This window comes from Carcharodon carcharias, chromosome 12, assembly GCF_017639515.1.
Source record: "Carcharodon carcharias isolate sCarCar2 chromosome 12, sCarCar2.pri, whole genome shotgun sequence".
NCBI lineage: Eukaryota > Metazoa > Chordata > Chondrichthyes > Lamniformes > Lamnidae > Carcharodon > Carcharodon carcharias.
In genome coordinates, this window is record NC_054478.1 from 66191345 (window position 1) to 66213363 (window position 22019).

At 40.4% G+C, this 22019-nt stretch overlaps 1 protein-coding gene across 6 annotated transcripts in view; it reads left to right on the plus strand.

Moving 5' to 3' along the window:
* wdsub1 (WD repeat, sterile alpha motif and U-box domain containing 1) overlaps positions 1–22019 on the plus strand; it is a 44397-nt gene that overhangs the window by 7223 nt on the left and 15155 nt on the right. For 5 of the 6 annotated variants that reach the window (XM_041201807.1, XM_041201806.1, XM_041201810.1 and 2 more), the window contains exons 2-5: positions 1515–1979; positions 8060–8247; positions 12313–12411; positions 17992–18085. In XM_041201807.1, the coding sequence (XP_041057741.1) occupies positions 1582–1979; positions 8060–8247; positions 12313–12411; positions 17992–18085 (779 nt within the window). In that variant the 5' untranslated portion in view covers positions 1515–1581. The remainder of the gene's footprint in view (positions 1–1514; positions 1980–8059; positions 8248–12312; positions 12412–17991; positions 18086–22019) is intronic. The other variant, XM_041201811.1, reaches the window with a different exon arrangement.

Consider the following 22019-nt stretch of genomic DNA (forward strand, 5'->3'; position numbering starts at 1 on the left):
CACTGTATGTTAATGACCTACACTTTGGTTACAGGACACAATTTCAAAATTTGTGGATGACACAATACTTGGGAAGTGTTGTGAACCGTGAGGAGGATAATGATAAACTTCAAAAGGAGTGTGCAGTGATTTATTTTGGTAGGAAGATCGGGAAGAGGCAATATTATAAGTTCAATTCTAAAGTGGGTATGGGAGCAGAGGGACCCGGGGTCACAAATCATTGAAGGTGACAAGGCAGGTTGAGAAAGCATATAGGATTCTGGGCTTTATAAGTAGGGGCATATAGTATAAAAGCAAGGAAGTTATGATAAATCTATAAAACACAAGTTTGGCCTCAACTAGAGCATTGTGTCCAGTTCTAGGCACCACACGTTAGGAAGGATTTGAAGACCGTAAGAAGACAGACTGCAAAAAAGATTCATAGGAATGTCTCTAGAGATTAAGGATATCAGTTGTGTGGATAGGTTGGAGAAGCTGGGGCTGTTCTACTTGGAGAAGAGATAATAAGAGGACACCTGATAGAGGTGCTCAAAATCATGAGGGCCTGGAGAGAGTAAATAGGCGAAATTGTTCCTTTTGGTGAAAGACTTGAGAACCAGAGGATACCAATTTAAGGTGATTGGCAATGGTAACATGAGGCAAAACATTTTTACAAAGCAAGTGGTTAGGATCTGGAATGTACTGCCAGAGAGGGTGGTGGAGGCAAATTGAATCCAGGCCTTCAAAAGAGAATTGTCTGAGGAGAAAAAATTTGCAGGGCTACAGGGGAAAGGATGGGGTATGCAGAGAGCTGGCATGGACACAATGGGCCAAATTACATCCTGCACTGTAACCATTCTATAGCAACAGTATTCAAACAGAGAATTTTAAAAGCTAATAAAGGCTTTCAAGATGACAAGTGATTTTGATAAAGTAAATACTAAAAAGCTGTTCGCTCTGGCGAGTAATTTAAAATTTGGTAACCAGAGGTCACGGATTTTAAAATCATTGACTGAAGACCTAGAGGAGGGATGAGGAGAACTTCTTTCGCTGAATTGTTAGGATCTGGAACACTGCATGAAAGTGGTGGAAGCTGATCCTATAAGTAATTTTGAAAAGGAATTAGACAGTATTTACAGATGTACAAACTTAGAGGTATATGGACAAAAAGCAGGGAAGTGGGACTAAGCATGACTGCTCTTTCAAAGAACCAGCACAGACACAATGGACTGAAGGACCACCCTCATGCTGTAAGTTTCTAAGATTCTGACAGTTGTTTCAGAAAAAAACTTAAGATATTGACATCATTTAAAACTTTAAGGGAGGAGTTTGTATGTTTTAATATTGGCAGTTAAGTTAACATTAGGTAACAATTCACAATGTACTTTGGATCAAGAATGGTTTGAAAATGTGTTTCCATCATTTTTCATATCTGTTTACAACAAAACAGCTTTTTTTCCTGACATAGGCACAATAGTTTTTGCAGATAACAGCACTGATATTAATCTCTGCTTTTTTTCTGGGCTTTGTTACAGGTTTCATTATTTTGAGAGAGAGAAAGAAACCAGGTTCTAGTATAAGCAAGAAACAAAACTGTTGGCCATGGTAACACTCGTCCAAACTCTTATGGATCATACTGATGATGTTAATTGCTGTGCTTTCTCTTCCACTTACCTGGCTTCCTGTTCATTGGACAAAACAATACGCCTTTATTTATTGAAGGATTTCTCTGAGCTCCCTTTCTCGCCACTAAAAGGCCATAGCTATGGTGTACATTCCTGTTGCTTTAGCTCTTGTGGGAAGTTTCTAGCTTCAAGTTCAACTGATGGGATGACTATTCTTTGGAATCCCCAGTCTGGGGAGAAGTTGGCAACATTGAAACAGCCCAGTGAAAGTCCAGTAAGGGTTTGCAAATTCTCTCATGATTCCAATTATTTGATATCTGGTGCAGCTGATGGTACTGTGGCATTATGGAATGTTCGCTTGAAGAAACTTCGCAGGTTAGATGGAAAACATGCAACTTTTTCATCACTAATATTTACATACAGTGTTTAAATATATTTTGGTTTAAGCTTTTTACTAGTGAATTTACATATTTTTCATTTAAATGAACTCTGAAGCAAATGTAGATACGCCATTGAATTGAAGAAAGTAAATCTCACTATGGAATCACTTCAGTGCTTATTTTTGTCATCTTTCAATAATCAATGAAATGGATATTTGATAATTACTAACATGAATGTGAAATAACCCCATTAAAAAAACCTACTGTCAACCCCAATATCCACTTGAACTACTACATTATCCCCAATCTTTATCTTCAAGGTCCTCAAATATATTGTTTTGCATCCACCATTCCCTCTGACCCATCCATTCTATTCATTTAGCGACAGCATCAATGTAACTGCAACCGTAGAGTGCTGTCCCGCTTTGCCTTCCTGGTTTGCTCTGGGGCATTATATACAGTGGATTTTTTCTTGTCTATTTTGTGACATCTCTTTCTTGTTCCACCCCTGCCTATCCAAACATAGTCACTCCATGAATCCCAGTTGTTTCTCCTTCCTCCCTTGTAATGTGATTTCTAGCATGGCTTAAGGCTCTATACTTGGCCCTGTCCCTTTCTTCAACCATATGCTGTTCCTCAGCAAATTTAAACATTTGATCAGCTTCCACACACATGCCGGTGATAGTTAACTTTTCCACTCCATTGCTACCCTCGCTCTATGATTGCAACTTTGTTGTTTGTCTGCCTGACATCAAGTCCTGGATGAGCCAGAACTTTCCACTACCCTGTTCAGCTCCTGTCAGAAGTTTTGAATCTCCAGGATCAATACCATGCCCATTCCTGGTTGCTTGGTCACCAAGTGCATCGTTGTGTTCAATCTTAATGCTCTCTGATCCTGAATTTTTCCCCCCCATTATTGCAGACTCTCATCACAATTTGGTCTGTTGTAGCTTCCTCCCTCTTTGTCAGAGAGTTTGAGCTGCAACACCTTTGTACACTCTGTCTTGCTATGTCTCTTCCACTATCACGTTTTCTCAAAAACATTCTTCAGCTAGGCTTTCATTCACCATGCTTAATTTCCTCTCTTCCTGCTCAGTGTCCATTGTGCCCTCAATAGAATATCTTGTTAAATTTTGTTTTATAAAATTGGAAGATTGTCCAGGATTAGATAGTATGTTTAATTTATTGTTTTGGAATAGATCAGAAGTTTTGTTGCATTTTTATGCCCTAACCTATAGTTCATAAGCCTTAAATTACATTTATATTTGGTACCGTAATATAAGATGCACAAAGTTAGTTCACAAATCTGTTGGTATAGGTCTGAAACGTACTGAAAGCCTTGTCTAATGTGGTTTATATGTTCTTAGCTGTAAAGCTCCAATAGCTGTTTGGCAATAAAGACAGACTCCTTCAAATTGAGTTTTATTTCTAGTGCTTAAATTCTACAGAGAGAACTTGTCACACCTGTTATCCCTTTTATACATCTAAATGGGTACTTAGGTTGTTAACTGATAATTAGAAATTGAACTCCTTGTGAGTTAACTGTTTCCTTCCTCAACAGATTCCCCTCAGAAGAAACCCTTAAGTTTATATAATCTCAAAAAAGATTGATCTTCTCTTCCATAACACAAGCATCAATATATATATTTTTCATTCAATAAATCCACCGTATTCTCCTTTCTTTAAAAAAACATGTATAGAAATGTCCACACAAAAAGAATATTCCTTTTTGCCTTAAGGGAAAAGTTATCCCTTTTTGAGGGTCTCCAATAATTACTTGTAGCTTGGCCCTCTTTTCATGAAGCAGTCAGACAATTGGTAGCTGCTATAAATCCCTTTGATCTTGGCAATCTCCTTATTTTCTAGCATCTGTTTTAAGCTTGCAATGTCATTTCGCAATCTCTTTTCGGAAATGCACTTCGTAAAGTGAACATTTTTCCGAAGTGACTTATTGTCTGTAAGCCGTTCCGACAGGTACCCTTTTCCATTTAAAATTTCTGCCAGCAGCTTTGATATAAAGAATGCCATTTCTACTGCCTCAACAAGGGCGGGAGTCTCCGCTGCCAATGTACGTTTTACAACTCTTCGTATCTTTAGATTCCCATGCCAAAGGGCAACATTTACCTTTTTCCCCCCATGAGAAATATTATAAATCCTCCTGCACTCAAAAATCCATCACAGATTTGCATAAGACATGTCACTAAACATAGTTTCATTTTTCTAAGATCACCCAAAGATGAGAATTTCAAAACACGCTGTCCATTTTTAATTTTGTCAATGTTTTATTTACTCGAATGATTTCTTCAACCTTGGGAAGATCCATTTTAGTGCTCAATTCCAGAACCTCAAAACTGACATCCAGCCTTGTTTGCCCAGCCAATTGATGTACCCAATTAGACTTCAAAGTTCCTCTTTTTTTTCATTTCAGATGCCGCTGTATCTTCCTGGGAGGCCCTTCTATGACCAATTGTAATGGGGTTGACATTCTCTAAGTAGGATTTCTGCTTAAAATGATGCGGGATCCACTTTACTTGATTTCCAAACCAATGTATTTAAACGCACCAGAAGCCCGATTTCCAATTTTGAACTCCGTTCTGAGCCTATTAATGATCAATTTCAAATTCACTGCTGCCTCCCTACAAAAAAAAAGTCTACATGCGTCATAAAGATGCCTGCAAGTTCTCCTCCAGGGTGGTGCCAATAAAACATTGCTAGGTCTGCTTCCAACTGAAGACAGCCCAACTTTAACAAAATTGACCTCACCAAACTCTGGAGGCATAATTTAAACTGTATACGCATTTATTTAGCTTCCAGAGTGTCCCTTCTGTGATTGATGCCTCTTTCGGTGGATGAGAAAAACCTCCCTTTGAAGTTGATGTCCTTGCAAAAAGAAAAGCAACTTTAATATCAATGGACTTAGCTTCCTGAGCTTTTATAGCTAACAGAGCCAAAAAGATCTTAACTTTTCCTGCTGTAGGTGAATCTATACTTATATCCTTGTCACCCAATTTTTCTTCAAACCCTCGAGCCTGGCTTTAGCTTTACAAGTCCCATCAGGAAGCACCTCCAGATACCCTGTCAACTTCAGCTACCTGGTCCTCACAATCATGCAACATATGGGTATAAGCACATGGTCCTTCATCACTTGCAACGATCCTTTCTGGTCCTGCAAATTTGTAATCCTACAGGCTGAAAACCGCTGGAGAATTGCAGCCAATTCTGACCACTACACTTTCGGAAGGATTTTTTAAAAATCCATTCATGGGATGTGGGTGTCACTGGCTGGGCCAGCATTTATTGCCCATCCCTAATTGCTCTTGTTCAGAGGGCATTTAAGAGGCAACCACATTGCTGTGGTTCTGGAGTCACATGTAGGCTGGCAGATTCCCTTCCCCTACAGGACATTAGTGAACCAGAATGGTTTTTACAACATTTGGCAATGGTTTAATTGGCATCATCAGACTTTTAATTCCAGATTTTTTTTAAATTCAAATTTCACCACCTGCCATGGTGGAATTTGAACCCAGATCCTGAGAGCATTACCCTGGGTCTCTGCAATACTAGTCCAGTGACAATACCACAACGCCACCACCTCCCCATGTTAAGGTGTTGGAGAGAGTGTAGAGAAGATTTACTAGAATGGTTTACTAGAATGCTGTAGGATATAAAATACTTCAGTTACATGGAGAAAGGAGAAAAACTGGGGTTTTTCTTCTTGGAGAGAAAATTAAGGGGAGATTTGATAGAGCTGTTCAGAATTTGGAAGTGTTTTGAAGAGTAAATAAAGAGAAACTGGCAAAAGGGTCAGTAACCAGAGGGCATGGAATTAAGATGTTTCGCGAGAGAGCTAGAGGTGATATGAGGAAACATTCTTTGTATAGCCTGAAAAAATGTGGAAACTGATCCAAGAATTTTCAAAGGGGATTAGTCAAATGCCGAAGCTGTTGCACAGGGGCATGATAATCTAAGTGGACATCTTCTGTGGTCTATAATTCTTTGATAACATATTGCATTGTAAGGTTGTCATTAAAGTCAGAGTATGTGGAGTCAGGAGATGAACAGCAGAATGGATAGCAAATTGGCTACAAGATGGAAAACAATAATTGGTCAGATTTGCAGAAGGCAGGAAATTGTGTTCCCCAGGGATTGCTGCTGTGACCATTTTGTCATTTGTATAAATAATTTGGACTGCTCATCAGAAGTACAGTCTCAATATTTATATTTGGCACAAATTGGGAGGTATAGTTAATACTGAGGGAGATTGTGACAAGATTGTTAATAAACATACAGTGTGAGTATATGGCAAATGAATTTCAGTATATATAAGTTTGAGGTCGTGCACGTTGATGTGCTACTCCTTGGATGACAAGTCTAAACGAGGTAGATGCACACAGGGACTTCGGGGTACAGATTCACACTATTGACAGTAGCAATGTAGATTAACAAAACCATTAAAAAGTGCAAGCAAAACACTGGAGCTCCTATCTAGAAGAATAGAATTGAAAAATAGACAAGTTATGTTGAACTTGAATAGATCCTTGGTTAGACCACATTTGCAGTACTGCGCACAGTCCTGGTCCCCATATTACAAAAAGGATATAGAAGCAGCAGAGAAAGTGCAAACAAGATTTACAAGGATGATACAAGAACTGAGATGGTACAAGAATCAGGCAAGGCTGAACAAAAAGCCTGTTTTCTCTAACAGAGAGAAGAGTGAGAGGTGACCTCAAGATTATGCTTCAAAATTATGAAGAAGTTTCACTTGTCGATGGGCCCAAATCAAGGGCCATGAATATAAGATAATCATTAATTAATCCAATAAAAAATTCAGGAGAAATGTCTCTACTTAGAGTGGTGAGAATGTAGAACTTGCAACCAGGAGTTGTCGAGATAAATAGCATAAATGCATTTAAGAGGGAGCTAGATAAGTAAATAAGGGAGAAAGGCGTACAAAGATATGTTAATGGGACAAGATGAAGGAAGGTAGGCAGAGGTTCATGTGGAACATAAATACTTGCGTAAACTTGTTGGGATGAATGGCCTGTTTCTGTGCAGTAAATTTCATGTAATTCTGTCATATTCCATCATTATAATTTCCTATCTAAATGCTAATGTTACACCTGTGTGCAATCCTGTCAAATTTTTTACATTTTAAATTCTTATGACAGTATCTATATTGGAAAGTCAGTAGATGGCCAGTGAGAACACTGCATTGTAAGTGTGAACATAAAAAATTATAATGGAAATGCTGGTGGAAAGCCCTCCTGCTTTTGGATTAGCTGTAGGAATTGGATAAAAATGCAAGATTTTTAAAAGGATGGATGAAATCAAATAAAACATGACATAAATACATATGAATATCAAGTTAGATCAGCTGCCCTAGTTCAATTATCCCTGCCCTTTCTTTCACCCAAAATTTACATGGTCTCCTTGTGTACAATGCAACTAGTGGAGATAACTTATTAAAAATCTTTCATAGTCTCAATACTTCCTGCTCAAAAAAATTGCTACCTGTTTGTCACTATTTTGTTTGTAACATTTTGGTATTAATATTTTCTTGTCAACCGTTTAACAGTGGACTCAGATCTGTTAATGTCACAACTATTTAGAATTCCACCATTTGGCTATGAGATGATTTGGTGTCAAATTTCTGAACTCTTTCTTGCAGTTCGATTGCCATTTTTGTTTCTATTTCTGAATATGCATTTTTAAAAATATTTTGCCTGCTGCTTCCTATTCCACATTTCTCCCCTCCCTATTCTGCTCTGGGCTTCCACTACCCTTCCCACCAGCCTCTAACTTTCCCCTGTCCTTTTCACTATTCATTGCATTACTCTAATTCTACCTTCCTACCCACCCTCCATCCTGATTCCAGGACACTATCCCTGGCATACCTTTCCCCTGCATCCCCCCAGCTCCAGATATGCCCTAACCTCATCCTGATTGATTAATATTGCTCTTACTTGAGTATCAAGTTTGTGTAAAATATTTTCTGTCTAATTTTTGTTTTGTACAGATTGTTTGTTTAGATAAGGATAGGTGTGACATTGTAGCTCATCTGAATTGTTACTTCAGGACAGGCGCTGTTGAGGATGGATCAGTAATTGCCTGTGACTTTTCTCCTGATGGTAACTACTTTGTAACTGGCTCAACATCCGGAGAGCTGACTGTTTGGGATTGCCAAATGAAGTGCCGCCTTAATGTGAAAACAGCTCATGATCTGGGAGTCACCTGCTGTGAGTTTTCACCTCAGCCAATCAGTGGTACGTTTTATCTTGAATAGTTCAGCAAACGTTATTTCAAATATTTTAATATTTATTTAATGGCATTTTGAGGAAATTACTGACAGTACATCTCATTTTTGATTGTACACCTTTTGAAGAGAAGTATCAAAGGGGCATTACCAGTCTGAAAAGATATTTTGACAATTTTATTTTAAGATGAAAGGAGGGTTATTTTGAACATAGTTCAAATAACACGTCCCTCAACAAAAATGTTATCCGTTTGGCTAGAAACTTTTACTTAACAACTGATATTTTAAAAAATCAGCAGGCAGAATTTTAAAAAATTAACATAATTAAATGAATGCTAGATTGTTGTTAATACAAGTTTAGCAAAATGAAGAAGTAACCAGGCATTTTGAAAAAGATGAATGACACTAAATTTAATATAAATTGATCTTTTATTTTAAAACTGGCTGCTTAAAATGACCTAAAATCAGACTCTGATTTTCCCTTCCCTGACGTGTTCCTTCCCGGGCTGGGGATTTAAAAAAAAATCACTGTCCACAAATGTCATAGCAGATATGTGAAAGTGGCCTAAGGAAATAGCAGAAACATGGTCGTGGTTAGGCATAAATATCTATGTTGACATTTTATTCTAAAAAGAGAACTGCACTGTTTTTGATACTGATCATGAGTAAGACTGCCATTTTAAAAACAGGGAACACTGAGCATTTTTCAGTGCATTCAAGGTAAGAAAGAAGAACAGCATTAATTCCACAGGAAAAAGTTTACTCATAGGAATTTCTTTTTTCTCTCTTTCAACTTGGGTACATGTTCAAGTTCAGGGAGTCATCTGACAATTTGTCATGGGGGACCATTCTTTGTATACAATCACTTGTGATGATCACACACTGTTCCCTCATGGGATCAGACTCCACCCTGCCCTCACTGAACACTTATACAGCCATATTTTCCAGCAAGTGCCATGAGATGATATGGGGTGGGAACTGTAGCTGATTCCCCACCCCTTTTCCTTGCTGAAGTCATCTGCAGATGACATCAATGAATTCTGCACAGACCAAGGACCTTCACAGTCTTTATATCACAGTGTCACTAGGTGGTGAATTTACCCAAGGCACCCAAAATTGGCATTGGAATTGGTTGAAGCTTGAAGTTGAGGAAGTTCTTAAGTAACTAATTTGAGCAGTCTAATAATTAATAACTAGGAATGATTTCTTTATCACATACATGAAGATAACCAATTTTAGGAGAGAAAAACAAACAGACCTGTATAGTTTAAACATATATGCTTTTGATTTACAAAGATCTAAAATGGATCTTTTAGCAATCAGAATTGAACTAACATTGTAGACAAATGCAATTGATATTCCTACTGGTAGGCTGAATCTGATCATCACCTGACATGACTCACTGTTGCTGGGTCAAAATCTTGGAACTCCCTTACGGCACTTTGGGGGTACTTATACCACATGGGCTGCAGTGTTTCAAGAATGCAGTTTACCATTACCTTCCCAAGGGGAATTAGGGATGGCCAATAAATGCTGGCCTAGCCAGTAATGCCCACACTCTGTGAAAGAATAAAAAACTCAGCAGTCTCAACACATGCAGCTATCACAAGGATCACTCCCTGATGTGCACCAGGGTTAGGATACAACCCTTGCAGTTTTTTCATTCAAAGCAGAAACACTATCCTCATATCAACATCAGCAATACAGCCTATCCAGATTAAAACCAACAGTTCTTTGACTTAATTGAATAGGTGCTCTCCAGCATTCCCACTAAGTGCAGCAGTGGAATAGAACATATTTTGAGACACGATGTACAATACTGTACTCTCAACATGAGGGATGCTGACTGGTTCGAGGCCAGCATCACTGTGATGGAACCTGTCATTGAAGCCAAGCGGTCCACTCTCATTAACGAGAGAGCTGAGCAAGAAGACTCTGAATGCACTGTGTGCCACTCAAAGTCCAACGGATTGCCAGGCAGTGTGCCGGTGCCTACTTTGCCAGAAGATACAGATGCCCTTCAGTACAGGGAATGTGAGGGTCATGTATGAAGGGATCAAAAACGCAACACCTTCATCAGCAAAGAAAACAATCCCATTGAATGTAAAGGCAGGGGAGGTAATCACTGACTATAAAAAAATAGTTGGAGAGATGGATGGAACACTGCTTCGAGTTGTACTCCAGGGAGAACACACTCATTGAGGAAACTCTAGACACCATAGAGAGCCTGCCTGTCATGGCAGAGCTGAATGTCAAACCCACACTGGAGGAGCTTAGGAAAGTTATTGACTTGATCGTCGTGGGTAAAGCTCCAGGTGCTGATTCCATACTGCTTGAACTCATCAAGCACAGGAAACCGGCACTCCTACAGCATCTTCATGAACTTCTCTGTCTCTGCTGGAAGGAGGGAGCAGTGCCCAGGATATGCGTGACGCAAAAATTGTGAGCCTTTCCAGAACAAGAGTGAGTGCAGCGATTGCAATAATTGAGGCATCTCCCTGTTAAACATTGTGGGAAAAGTATTTGCCCTTGTCCTTGTCAGACTGCAGATCCTGGCTGATCACATCTATCCTGAATCCCAGTGTGGTTTCAGAACTGGAAGATCTACAGTTGACATCTTCAGTCTGGCAGCTGCAAGAGAAATATCGTGAACAAAGGGGGCCACTATATATTGCCTTCAAGGGTTTCAACTATGTGAGCAGAGGAGATCTATTTAAACTGTTGGAGAAATTTGCCTGCTTGCTGAAGCTGCTCAATGTAATCTCCTCTTTCTTTGACAACATGATGAGTAAGGTCAGTTATGATGGAACAACATCAGAACCCTTTGAGGTTCTCAGTGGGGTCAAACAAGGTTGTGCTCTGACATTCTTCTCTTTGCTGCTGTCATATGCCATCTACTGAGGGTGTCTACTTAAATGCCAGACTGGAAAGCTGGTCAGCCTTACTTGCCTGAGATCCATGACAAAGGTCTGTCAAGTCCTCATCAGAGAGTTGCTGTATGCTGACGATGCTGCACACAGACACACTCACCTGTCAAGAGTATCGTTTGACCATCAGCATCAGGAAGACAACTGTCATGGGCCATGACATTGCCATACTGCCATCTATCAGCATTGACAATGTGACATTAGAGGTTATTGATAGCTTCCCGTATCTAAACTCCACAATCACCACCAATCCGTCACTTGATGCTGAAATCAACACACATTGCAAAAGCTGCAGCTGTTATGTCCAAGCTGAGTAATAGAGTACCACTCGAGGTAGCATTCCACCCATCTTTCCAACCGTTTATTGCAGTCGGTGAGAACACCAAACTGCAAGTTTACCAAGCCAATATTCTCAGCGCACTCTTCTACACTGTGGAGACCTGGACTGCATATTCTAAACAGGAGAAAAGGCTCAACAGTTTCACCTTCTCTGTCTCAAACATATCCTTGGTATCTCTTACTCAGAGGTCCTCAAACATGCTAATTCAATCAGCATAAACTCATTACTAAGCTAACGTGCCTGTGCTCGGCAATGTTCATCTGATGGATGATGCCGTATACCCAAGGACCTTCTGTAGGTTGAACTGACTGCTGGGTCAGGCCTCCCTACCTCTGCTGTAAGGACACTTGTAACCAAGATACGAATATGGCAGACATTGACACTGACAACTGGGAGGCAGTCACTGACAACCGTAACCTCTGGAGGCTGACTGTTTGGAAGGGCATTGGAAGAGGCAGCTGAAACGAAAAGCTGAGCTGGCCAAGAAGGCAGCCCACTGAAAACAGAGACCAGTGAATCATGCATCTTCTCAGCTCACTGCCTTTCTCTGTAGCAAACGTGGCAGAGATTGCCATGCCGGAGTGGGGCTTCTTGAGCCACACCAGCCAATGCTCCACAGAGTTTACCACTATGACCCAAACCATTCTCTTAGGAGATGGAAGGCAGCCACAGGCAGATTATGATGCCTGTATGCATATTTACCTTTTGTCTCTTTTTGGAAGTAAATTGTTTCTAGCAGGCCATGTTATTTGTCTCTAAGATTTTTTTGCATGCAGTGTTGCATTATAAATTTTTTTTGCTTTGTCAGGTGACATGGATAATTCAGGATCACAGTGCTTTCTGATGGCTTCTTGTGGACAGGACAACAAAATAAACTTTTGGGTTATGTCTCAAGAAGGTGCAGCAGGTATGTTGAATATGAGCAACTTCAGGTAGCAGGCCAATCTACTCCTACTGAACCAATTAGCAAGAGGCACACTGCCCCAATCATGGCTAACCAATTAGCAAGAGGCACACTGCCCCAATCATGGCTGACTGTTGCCATCCGTTAAAATTTTCTTGGCTTCTTTTAATGTCTTCAGATAACTGACAATTTTAATTATGTAGTTCTCACTGTGGGGGTTGTAATCTGTACCTTTTGCTGTTGTAGTATCAAGTGTCCTGACCTCTGATGTGCCTTGTGTGAGATTTATGTCCTCAACAAAACTTGTGACAATGTAAATGAAGGCAGAATATAGAGAAATGCAACATGTTTGCATTAGAGATTCTGGAGTTCAAATTGGCTATAATTTCCTACATGATTGAAGGCAGAGCATTGGAGACCTTTAAATGAAAACTTTAAAGGAAAATCACTTTCTCAGAAGAAAACATGTAATAAGGGTGGGTTACGTTCCTGACTTATAATTTCTACATTAAAAATCTATTGGCCATCTTAAACCTAACTGGCCCAAAAATCCTATTACTAACTCTTACTAACTCTCATTACTTGTCTCCTGCTTGCTGCTTCCTCTCCCCGCCCTCCCGCTTCCTCTCCTTAACATCCAGATCGCCGCTTACCTTCTCTGACCCTCCTGTTTGCTGACCCTGCTTGCTGCTTCCCTTTCCCAACCCTCACAGCTTCCCTGGAAAAACTCAGCAGGTCTGGCAGCATCGGTGGAGAAGAAAAGAGTTGACGTTTCGCGTCCTCATGACCCTTCAACAGAACAGTTCTGTTGAAGGGTCATGAGGACTCAAAACGTGAACTCTTTTCTTCTCCACCGATGCTGCCAGACCTGAGTTTTTTCAGGTAATTCTGTTTTTGTTTTGGATTTCCAGATCCGCAGTTTTTTTGTTTTTACCTCACAGCTTCCCGCTTGCTGCCCTCTCCTGAATCCTCACGCACAGCGAGGGCCTGAGAAGGGTGATAAGAGGGAGGGAGCAAGTGAAGAACCAAAAGGGGCCACGAGTGGAAAGGTGGTGGAAAGCAATGTTTGGAAAGATCAGGGAAAGCAGCTAGCGAAGGGAGCAGGTGAAGAAAGTGGCGAGTGAGAGGGTCAGGAGAAAGAAGTGGTGTGAGCGAGAGGGTTCAGAGAAGGAAGAGGCAGGTCGGAGGGTCGGGAGAAGGAAGCGGTGAGCTGAAGGGTCGATAGAAAGATGCAAGCAAGGTTGTCAGGAGAAGGAAGCTGCGAGCAAGGGGGGTCTGGAGAAGGAAGCTACAAGCAAGGGGGTTGGGAGAGGTGGCAAGGGGTAGTTTGTTTTTAAAAGAGTGAGCATGCGGAGTAACCGCACTAAAATGAAATTGGAGGGAGCACTACTGGAGGAAAGTCCTTAATTTACAAACTGCACTAAAATGAAAATGCACTTGGAACGTGCTTTTAGATGGGGAATATCTTTGTTAACCACAAAGGAGTCCATTAAGATATCTTCTTTGGGAATCAACTCAATATTCCCTGTTTTGAAATTCTGCATGTACCCATTGAGACAGGATTTTTTTTAACAAGCTTAACAGGTTGGGTGGCTGTTCCTTTTGGGATGCTGCAAGGATCAGTGCTGGGGCCTTGGCTATTTACAATCCATATTAATGATTTAGATGAAGGGATCAAGTGTAATGTATCCAAATTTGCTGACCATACAAAACTAGGTAGTAAAGTAAGCTGTGGTGAGGACTAAGAACCTACAAGGTGATATAAATAGGTTATGTGATCGGGCAAGAAGGTGGCAGATTATAATGTGGAGAAATATGAGGTTACTCTATCCTTGTCCATGAATCAAAAAGTTAACATGCAGGTGCAAGCAATTAGGAAGGCAAATAGTATACTTTCCTTTATTGCTAGGGGATTAGAGAAGTCCTGCAACAATTAATTATACAGGGCTTGGTGAGACTACACCTGGAGTGCGGCTTGGCCTAAACAGCCAAGTGGTTATGGTACTGGGTTTGTAACCCCAAGATCAAGAGTTCAAATCTCACAATGGCAAACTGTGAAACATGTAACTTCATCTGAAACAGATGGAAACAGGTTTGTACTCGAAAGAGTATCAAGAGTTCAAATCCCACAATGGCAAACTATGAAACAATGTAACTTCATCTGAAACAGATGGAAATGGGTTTGTACTCGAAAGAGTTACAGGGCTTGGTGAGACTACACCTGGAGTGCGGCTTGGCCTAAATAGCCAAGTGGTTATGGTACTGGGTTTGTAACCCCAAGATCAAGAGTTCAAATCTCACAATGGCAAACTATGAAACAATGTAACTTCATCTGAAACAGATGGAAACAGGTTTACTCAAAAGAGTATCAAGAGTTCAAATCTCACAATGGCAAACTATGAAACAATGTAACTTCATCTGAAACAGATGAAAACAGGTTTACTCAAAAGAGTATCAAGAGTTCAAATCTCACAATGGCAAACTATGAAACAATGTAACTTCATCTGAAACAGATGGAAACAGGTTTACTCAAAAGAGTATCAAGAGTTCAAATCTCACAATGGCAAACTATGAAACGATGTAACTTCATCTGAAACAGATGGAAACGTGTTTGTACTCGAAAGAGTTACTCCAGTTAAAAAAAAAATTCATATCTTTGCTTGGCCTAAATAGCCAAGTGGTTATGGTACTGGGTTTGTAACCCCAAGATCAAGAGTTCAAATCTCACAATGGCAAACAATGTAACTTCATCTGAAACAGATGGAAACGTGTTTGTACTCGAAAGAGTTACATTCTAACACTTGGCCTAAATAGCCAAGTGGTTATGGTACTGGGTTTGTAACCCCATAGATCAAGAGTTCAAATCTCACAATGGCAAACTATGAAACGATGTAACTTCATCTGAATAGGAACAGATGGAAACGTGTTTGTACTCGAAAGAGTTACATACATTCACAGGATTAGAATTTGATTTTATTTTTGGAGGCGATGGCGTACCGGTGTTATCACTGCTAATGGTAAATGAAAGATCTGGGTTGATGCTATCGGGGCGCCGAGTTCCAATCCCAGCCATGGCAGAATTTCCTCCCTCGGGTGCTGGTGCCCCGCAATATGAGCCGCCTCGGGGACATGCCCTCTGTGCCTTTTGGCACAGCAAAGAGGGGCTTTTTGTATGGACTGCTGCTGCACACCTTCCATTTTCTCGCCCTTGTCCGTCGACCGGACACGCCCTGGCGTGCCTTGTTGCCGTCCGGCGGCGGAGGCCCTCGATGGGAGGCCCTCTACGGAGGTGTCCTCCCCCTTTCTATCGGGGACCTGGGTTGGAGGGTGTTGCATGCGGCAGTCCCTTATAATAAGAGGATGCATAGGTTCACGGACTCTCAGGACACATGCCCTTTTTGCGGTCTTGTGGAGTCCGTGGACCATGTATACATAGGGTGTTGTAGGCTGCACTCCCTTTTTAGTTATTTGAAAAACCTTTTATTGATGTTTTGTTTGCACTTCAGCCCCACGCTCCTGATCTATGGGCACCCGGTGCGGAAGGGGGTCGGGAAGGAGGAGGACCTCCTCGTGAACCTGCTCCTGGGCCTGGCCAAGTTGGCCATTAACAGGTCCAGGCAGCGGGCGATCGACGGGGGAGTCCCGCCCGATTGTTTGTCCCTCTTCCGCGGCTACGTTCGCTGCCGGATATCCCTGGAGAAGGAGCACGCGGTGTCTGCTGGCACTCTCGAGGCCTTCCGTGCTCGGTGGGCACCGCGGGGACTGGGGTGTTTTGTTGATCCCTTTAATCACATTTTGATTTAAAGTTTGTAAGTTTCCTTTAAACTTTGTTCTTGGTTTTACAGCTGACCTGAATTAGGGGCTGTGCCTGATTTATCCCAATTTTGTTGATTTGGTTTTCATTTAAAAGATTATCAAGAGTTCAAATCTCACAATGGCAAACTATGAAACAATGTAACTTTATCTGAAACAGATGGAAACAGGTTTACTCAAAAAGAGTATCAAGAGTTCAAATCTCACAATGGCAAACAATGTAACTTCATCTGAATAGGAACAGATGGAAATGTATTTGTGCTCAAAAGAGTTACAGGGCTTGGTGAGACTACACCTGGAGTGCGGCTTGGCCTAAATAGCCAAGTGGTTATGGTACTGGGTTTGTAACCCCAAGATCAAGAGTTCAAATCTCACAATGGCAAACTATGAAACGATGTAACTTCATCTGAAACAGATGGAAACGTGTTTGTACTCGAAAGAGTTACACCTGGAGTGCTGTGTACGGTTTTTGTCTCTGTAACCAAGGAATAATATACTTACCTTAGAGAGGGTGCAACAGAGGTTCAGCAGATTGGTTGCACGGGATGAAAGTGTTGTCCTGAAAGAATGAGAGGTGGTATCATTGAAACAAACAAGATTTGAGACAGTTTGACAGTGTGGATGCTGAGAGCTTGTTTCCCCTGGCTAGACAGTCTAGGACTAGGGGGCATAGTCTCAGTTAAGAGGACAGCCATTTCAGAATGAAATGAAAAATTTCTTCCCTCAGATGGTTTTGAAACTTCAGAATTCTCTACCCCAGAGGACTGTGGAGTTATTATGTACCATATATTCAAGGCTGATTTTTGGACTCTTAAATAATCAAGGGATATGGGAATCAGGCAGGAAAGTGGAATTGATGTTGAGGATCAGCCATTGTCCTAGTAATGGTGGCGCAAACTCAAGGGACTGTATGGTCTTCTATTCCTATTCCTTATGTACTGTTAGTTGCTAAATCTCTAGTGTCATCCATCATTCAGTTAGTAGCAGTAGGACTCTCATCACAGTCAGAAGATTGTTGGTTCTAGTACCGCTCCAGGACAAAATTCAAGGCTGGCACTCTTGTGCGGTACAAAGTTACAGTTATTTTGGATGAAATGTTTAACTGAACCCCCGTCTACCCTCGGTTGGACATGAAAGATACAAGGCACTATTTTGAAGAAGAGTAGAAGAGTTATCCCAATGTTCTGACCAATATTTTTCCGTCAATCAACATCACTAATATGGATTGTGTGGCCATTATCACATTGCTGTTTGTTGGAGCTTGCTGTGTGCAAACTGATCCCTGTATTTTCTACATTGCAAAACTAACTACGTTTCAAAAGTACTTCAGTGGCTGTGAAGCACTTCCCACATAAACTTGAAAAGCTGCAAGTCAGAAAATATTAGTAAGAGTAAAGGTAATATATCCATTGTGATAGCCTCTATTGATTGTGAGACATTGAAGCCTCCTTCATTTCAACACTAGAATGATGCATTTAAAAGAAAGCTAGATAAACACAGGGGAGAAAGAAGTAAATAGTTATGCTGGCACTTACATGATGATGTTTGGGAAGAGGCTAGTGTGGAGCATAAACCATTTGGACTGAGTAACCTGTTTCTGTGTTGTATATTCTATGCAATATTGACCTTCACTTCTGTCAATCATCCTTTGTTAATTTGGTTGAAAAGAATGTTGGAATTATGAATACCTACTGGAACAAAATATGTAGTAATATTTTCTGCATGGCTACCTTCTACATTTTCTTGTGATAACCCCTTTTATACCTGTAGGCTGTGAACTTAGAATGAGATGTTCGTTAAACCGTCACACGGCACCTGTTTTGGCATGTTGCTTTTCACCAGATGGGCAGATCTTAGTCTCCGGGTAAGTGCAGTATCTTTCCTGATACCTTCTAATTCTGTTACATTGAAGTTGAATTTTCCATTGGAAGAGTCAAACTTGTCCCAGTTTTTCTAAAAAAAAAACAAAAGGGTTCCATACTTGTTAAGTGTTAAGAAAAGATATAAATTGATGCTTTGGTTTCTTGGATTTTTGGAGTTTTGCTTGCAAGTAAATTTCATTTTATATGAAATTTTGGCTGTGTTTATGTATGCTTTGCATCCACACAGTAAGTTGGCAGTTTCACACTGGCAATTTGTATCACACCTTACTCATCATGTTATGCCTCAATTGAATCCTAAGTCAAATGGCTAAACCACTTGTGTATTGGCGCTTCTGAAATTTTTCATTGCTATTTCCAGATACCACAGAGGATTGTACAATCCTGCATTGCATAGTCTATGCAAACAGGTACACCAGATAATTGCATTGGTTGATGACGTGTGCTTATAGACTTCCTGACCTCAAATTTGCAGTAGTTGTGGTGGACTCTCCTGGTATATATGGAAAACCACACCAAGATCTAGATATATGGCCCCAGCTTTGGAGATATTTCCTTAATAACCTTGTGATTGCAGAGCCTCTGCCTGCTAGGTCTTTACATGGGAATCAACATGTAGGAGTGGGGCAGTGGAATGGACCCTGAGCAAGGTGCAATGGGCCTCCATGAAACATCATACTAATCTGTTCTTTCCAAAATAGAACATTATGGTGTTTGGGTTATAAGATAACGGCAAAAATCTGCCCTGTGGTCTTTTTAGAAGGCCAAATTGAGTAGACAAAGTAGACAGCCATTATAACATATAATGCCCGAGCTAGAATGTGGTCATATAGTTTTGCCCTTCAGTACTGACCATGCATTGATCAAAAATAAAATGCCTCTATAGTTGGATCTGTGTGCCAGTAGTAATAGCTTCCAAAAATGTTAAATACTTGCAAAACACAATCATTCACTAATTATCACAATCATTGTATAAAATATTTATCACTGAAGATTCCATATTTGTCTCCGATATGGAATTTTCAAAAGTTTTTCCACAATACTTGAAACAAGGTAGGAAAACCCAGTGAGCCTAGCCACTCCAATCAGGCATCTCTGAATGTTAGTACTTGATAATGTCGAGTAAGTTAGAGCTGAAAGTTTGTCAGAATAAAATTCTATCTAAGCCAAATGAAGATTACACCTGACCCCTCCAAAGAGATAACTTTAGGTTACATAACCAGAATCCTGTCATATAATTGATTCCTGATGGTAGAAGTCCATCCTTGCTAATTCTGCCTTTTTTTTGCTCAAAAATTATCCAATAATTTAAAATAAGCAAGTTAAGTAAAATAGAATGGGAACTATTTGCAGTGTATCAGTTAATTTCAATTCAGCAGCTTAAATTAAAAGGAATAGACTAATATGAAAGTGTTTCACTTTTAGGTCCATGGCAGCTGGGCACACAGTTTGGATTTTCTGTGGTAGTGTGAGCATCTTGAATATCTAGGTGGTTCTTTTGGTGAAAACAACCACAAAGTGGGTGCTGAACTAAGATATGCTTGTCTAAAACTCTGATTTTTAGCTTGCAATTTTGGGGCTGATTGATTTTGCCATGATTTAAATGTGCCTGGAGGCACCAGAACAGATAACCGCAGGTTTAACGCTCAAGCCCTGCTGAGAAGCAATTTTCGTGGACCTGTATGTTCCGCCACCAGGCACACACTTTCACTGAAGGTGTGGAGTGTCCTGGTTAACAAACAATGGAATATTTCAGGATTGCTCAGGGGCTGTGGGAGATTGGTAGTAGTGGCCCTGGCAGAATAGGGAGGTCCTGTACCTCCAGTGGGTGGGAGGCAACGAGGGAGCCCACCTTGCATTCCTGTTCCTCCTGTTGTCCTCTCCTGCAGCAGCTGATGCTGCTCTACCTGGCCTGATAATCTCTTCCCATTCCACTTCCAAACCAAGGGGGACTGCTAACAAGATACTCTTTACCAAACACCCTCTTTGTCCTGGTGACTCCTAAAAGTTAGAGTAACATAGCACTCAATCCTTTTAGGTGAATTTAGAGAATTTCCCCCATCAATGTTAATAGTGTGTTGGAGAAGTCTTGACAAGTTTCAAATATTCTTTTCAAACCTCCAGCAGAAGTCGAATAATAAAAGTTGAGCATAGCTTTAAGTAGTGCTCACAATCATCTTCTTTACTCTAGTTCAACTGGTCACTAAGGTCATTAATTTGAAGCACTATCCACCAAAATACATTGAAGCCTCTTTAATGTGCACTAGCAGGAAATTTAATTGTCAATCATATCCTTAACAATCTCCCAGATGGCTGTTTGCAATGCATGCTTCAACTCCTTTACCAAGAGGTTGGGTTGCACTAAAGGCAGGCTAAACCAGCATTGCAGCTCAAGACTACATGTTGGCCACCTTGGAGGCTCTTCGGAATCTATCACTTCCTTAATGTTCTAGTAAATTGTTTAAACTTTGAGGCCTAGTGTAGGCTCTCCTGATCGGAATGGACTCATTGCATCACTTTACTGCTCATAGTTCAATTAATTAATAAATTATTTTCCTATAAATTAATCTGCTGTTGCACAAGTCAGAAATGGAAACTCGTTTCTACTTTGCAGATACTGCACTGTCTCTTGTCAGATTCTGCAATTTCGAATCTGTGCCTTCTTCTAGCCACTGCAGACAGACACTGAAAACCTACTCCATTCCACTACAATAATGTCATGCTTTGGATAAACTCTCACCCCACTGCCTTCTCTACTCTGCCAGATCTTTTCAGCTCCAAAGCCCCCCCCCCCCCCAACCCCCAGCAGTGTCATTCAGTAAATTAAGATGCTCAATCCAATTTGCTGGTATTACCATACAGAAACAAACCCAGCAGTATCAAAGCTTAACAAGTGCCTCATAACTGTCCTACAATTCAACTCAAAATGCTGGAAATACTCAGCAGGTCTGGCAGGATCTGTGGAGAGAGAACAGAGTAAACATTTCGGGTCGTAACCTTTCATCAGAATTTCAGCATGAGTGCTTTTGATGTTCAGGCCTTTGTGGAGAAGGAAGAATTTGTCTCTTAGTGTCTTCAAATACTTGACAAAAGATAATTTGAAGGCAGTACTGAAGGAAATGGGAGTCTGCTTAAGATCAGGTGCCACAAAGTTAGAGATTATTGAGAATTGGAGCTCGAGGAAGAAAAGGATATCCCCGATAGTACTTGAGTAGAATTAGCTTGACTTCAATTAGAAATAGAAAAGTTAGCATTTGAAAGCGAAAAAGAAAGGGAAATAAAACAATATGAGATAGAAATGAAAAAGCCTTAATTAGGAAGAGAATTTGAAAATTATAAAGGGAGAAATTAGAAAGTGAGGAAAGGAGTAAAAGAGAATTGGAAAAAGAAAGGCTCAGAGTACTACGAACTTGAATTGGCGATGAAAGTGAGGATGACTTAGAACAAACTACTACTAGTTTTGATTTGGCAAAGAATATTCACCTGGTTCCTAAACTTAATGAAGAAGGGGTAGAAATTTACTTTGTAGAAATGACAAAATGTCATTTGATAAAATTGCCATGAATCTGGCCTAAGCTATCTTGGGCTATTGTCCTACAGAGTATTTTCAAAGCAACAGTTTTGAAGTTGTACTTCTTTCAGAGGAGAACTTGCATGACTATAACTAAGTAAAGACCACTGTTCTCAATGCCTATGAATTGGTACCAGAAGCCTACAGACAGAAATTCAGAAATTTGAAAAGGAAACAGGGCCAACCATTACTCGCAAAAAGGAAATGGTGTTTGATAGGTGTTATAGATCGATGAAGTTGCAGCTAAATGCTTGTGCCCACACCAGTTTACTACATGATTCTTAATTTCCTTTAATAGAGATAAAGTATATTCTCAAATGCAAAAATAAATGAACAGTTAATTAATC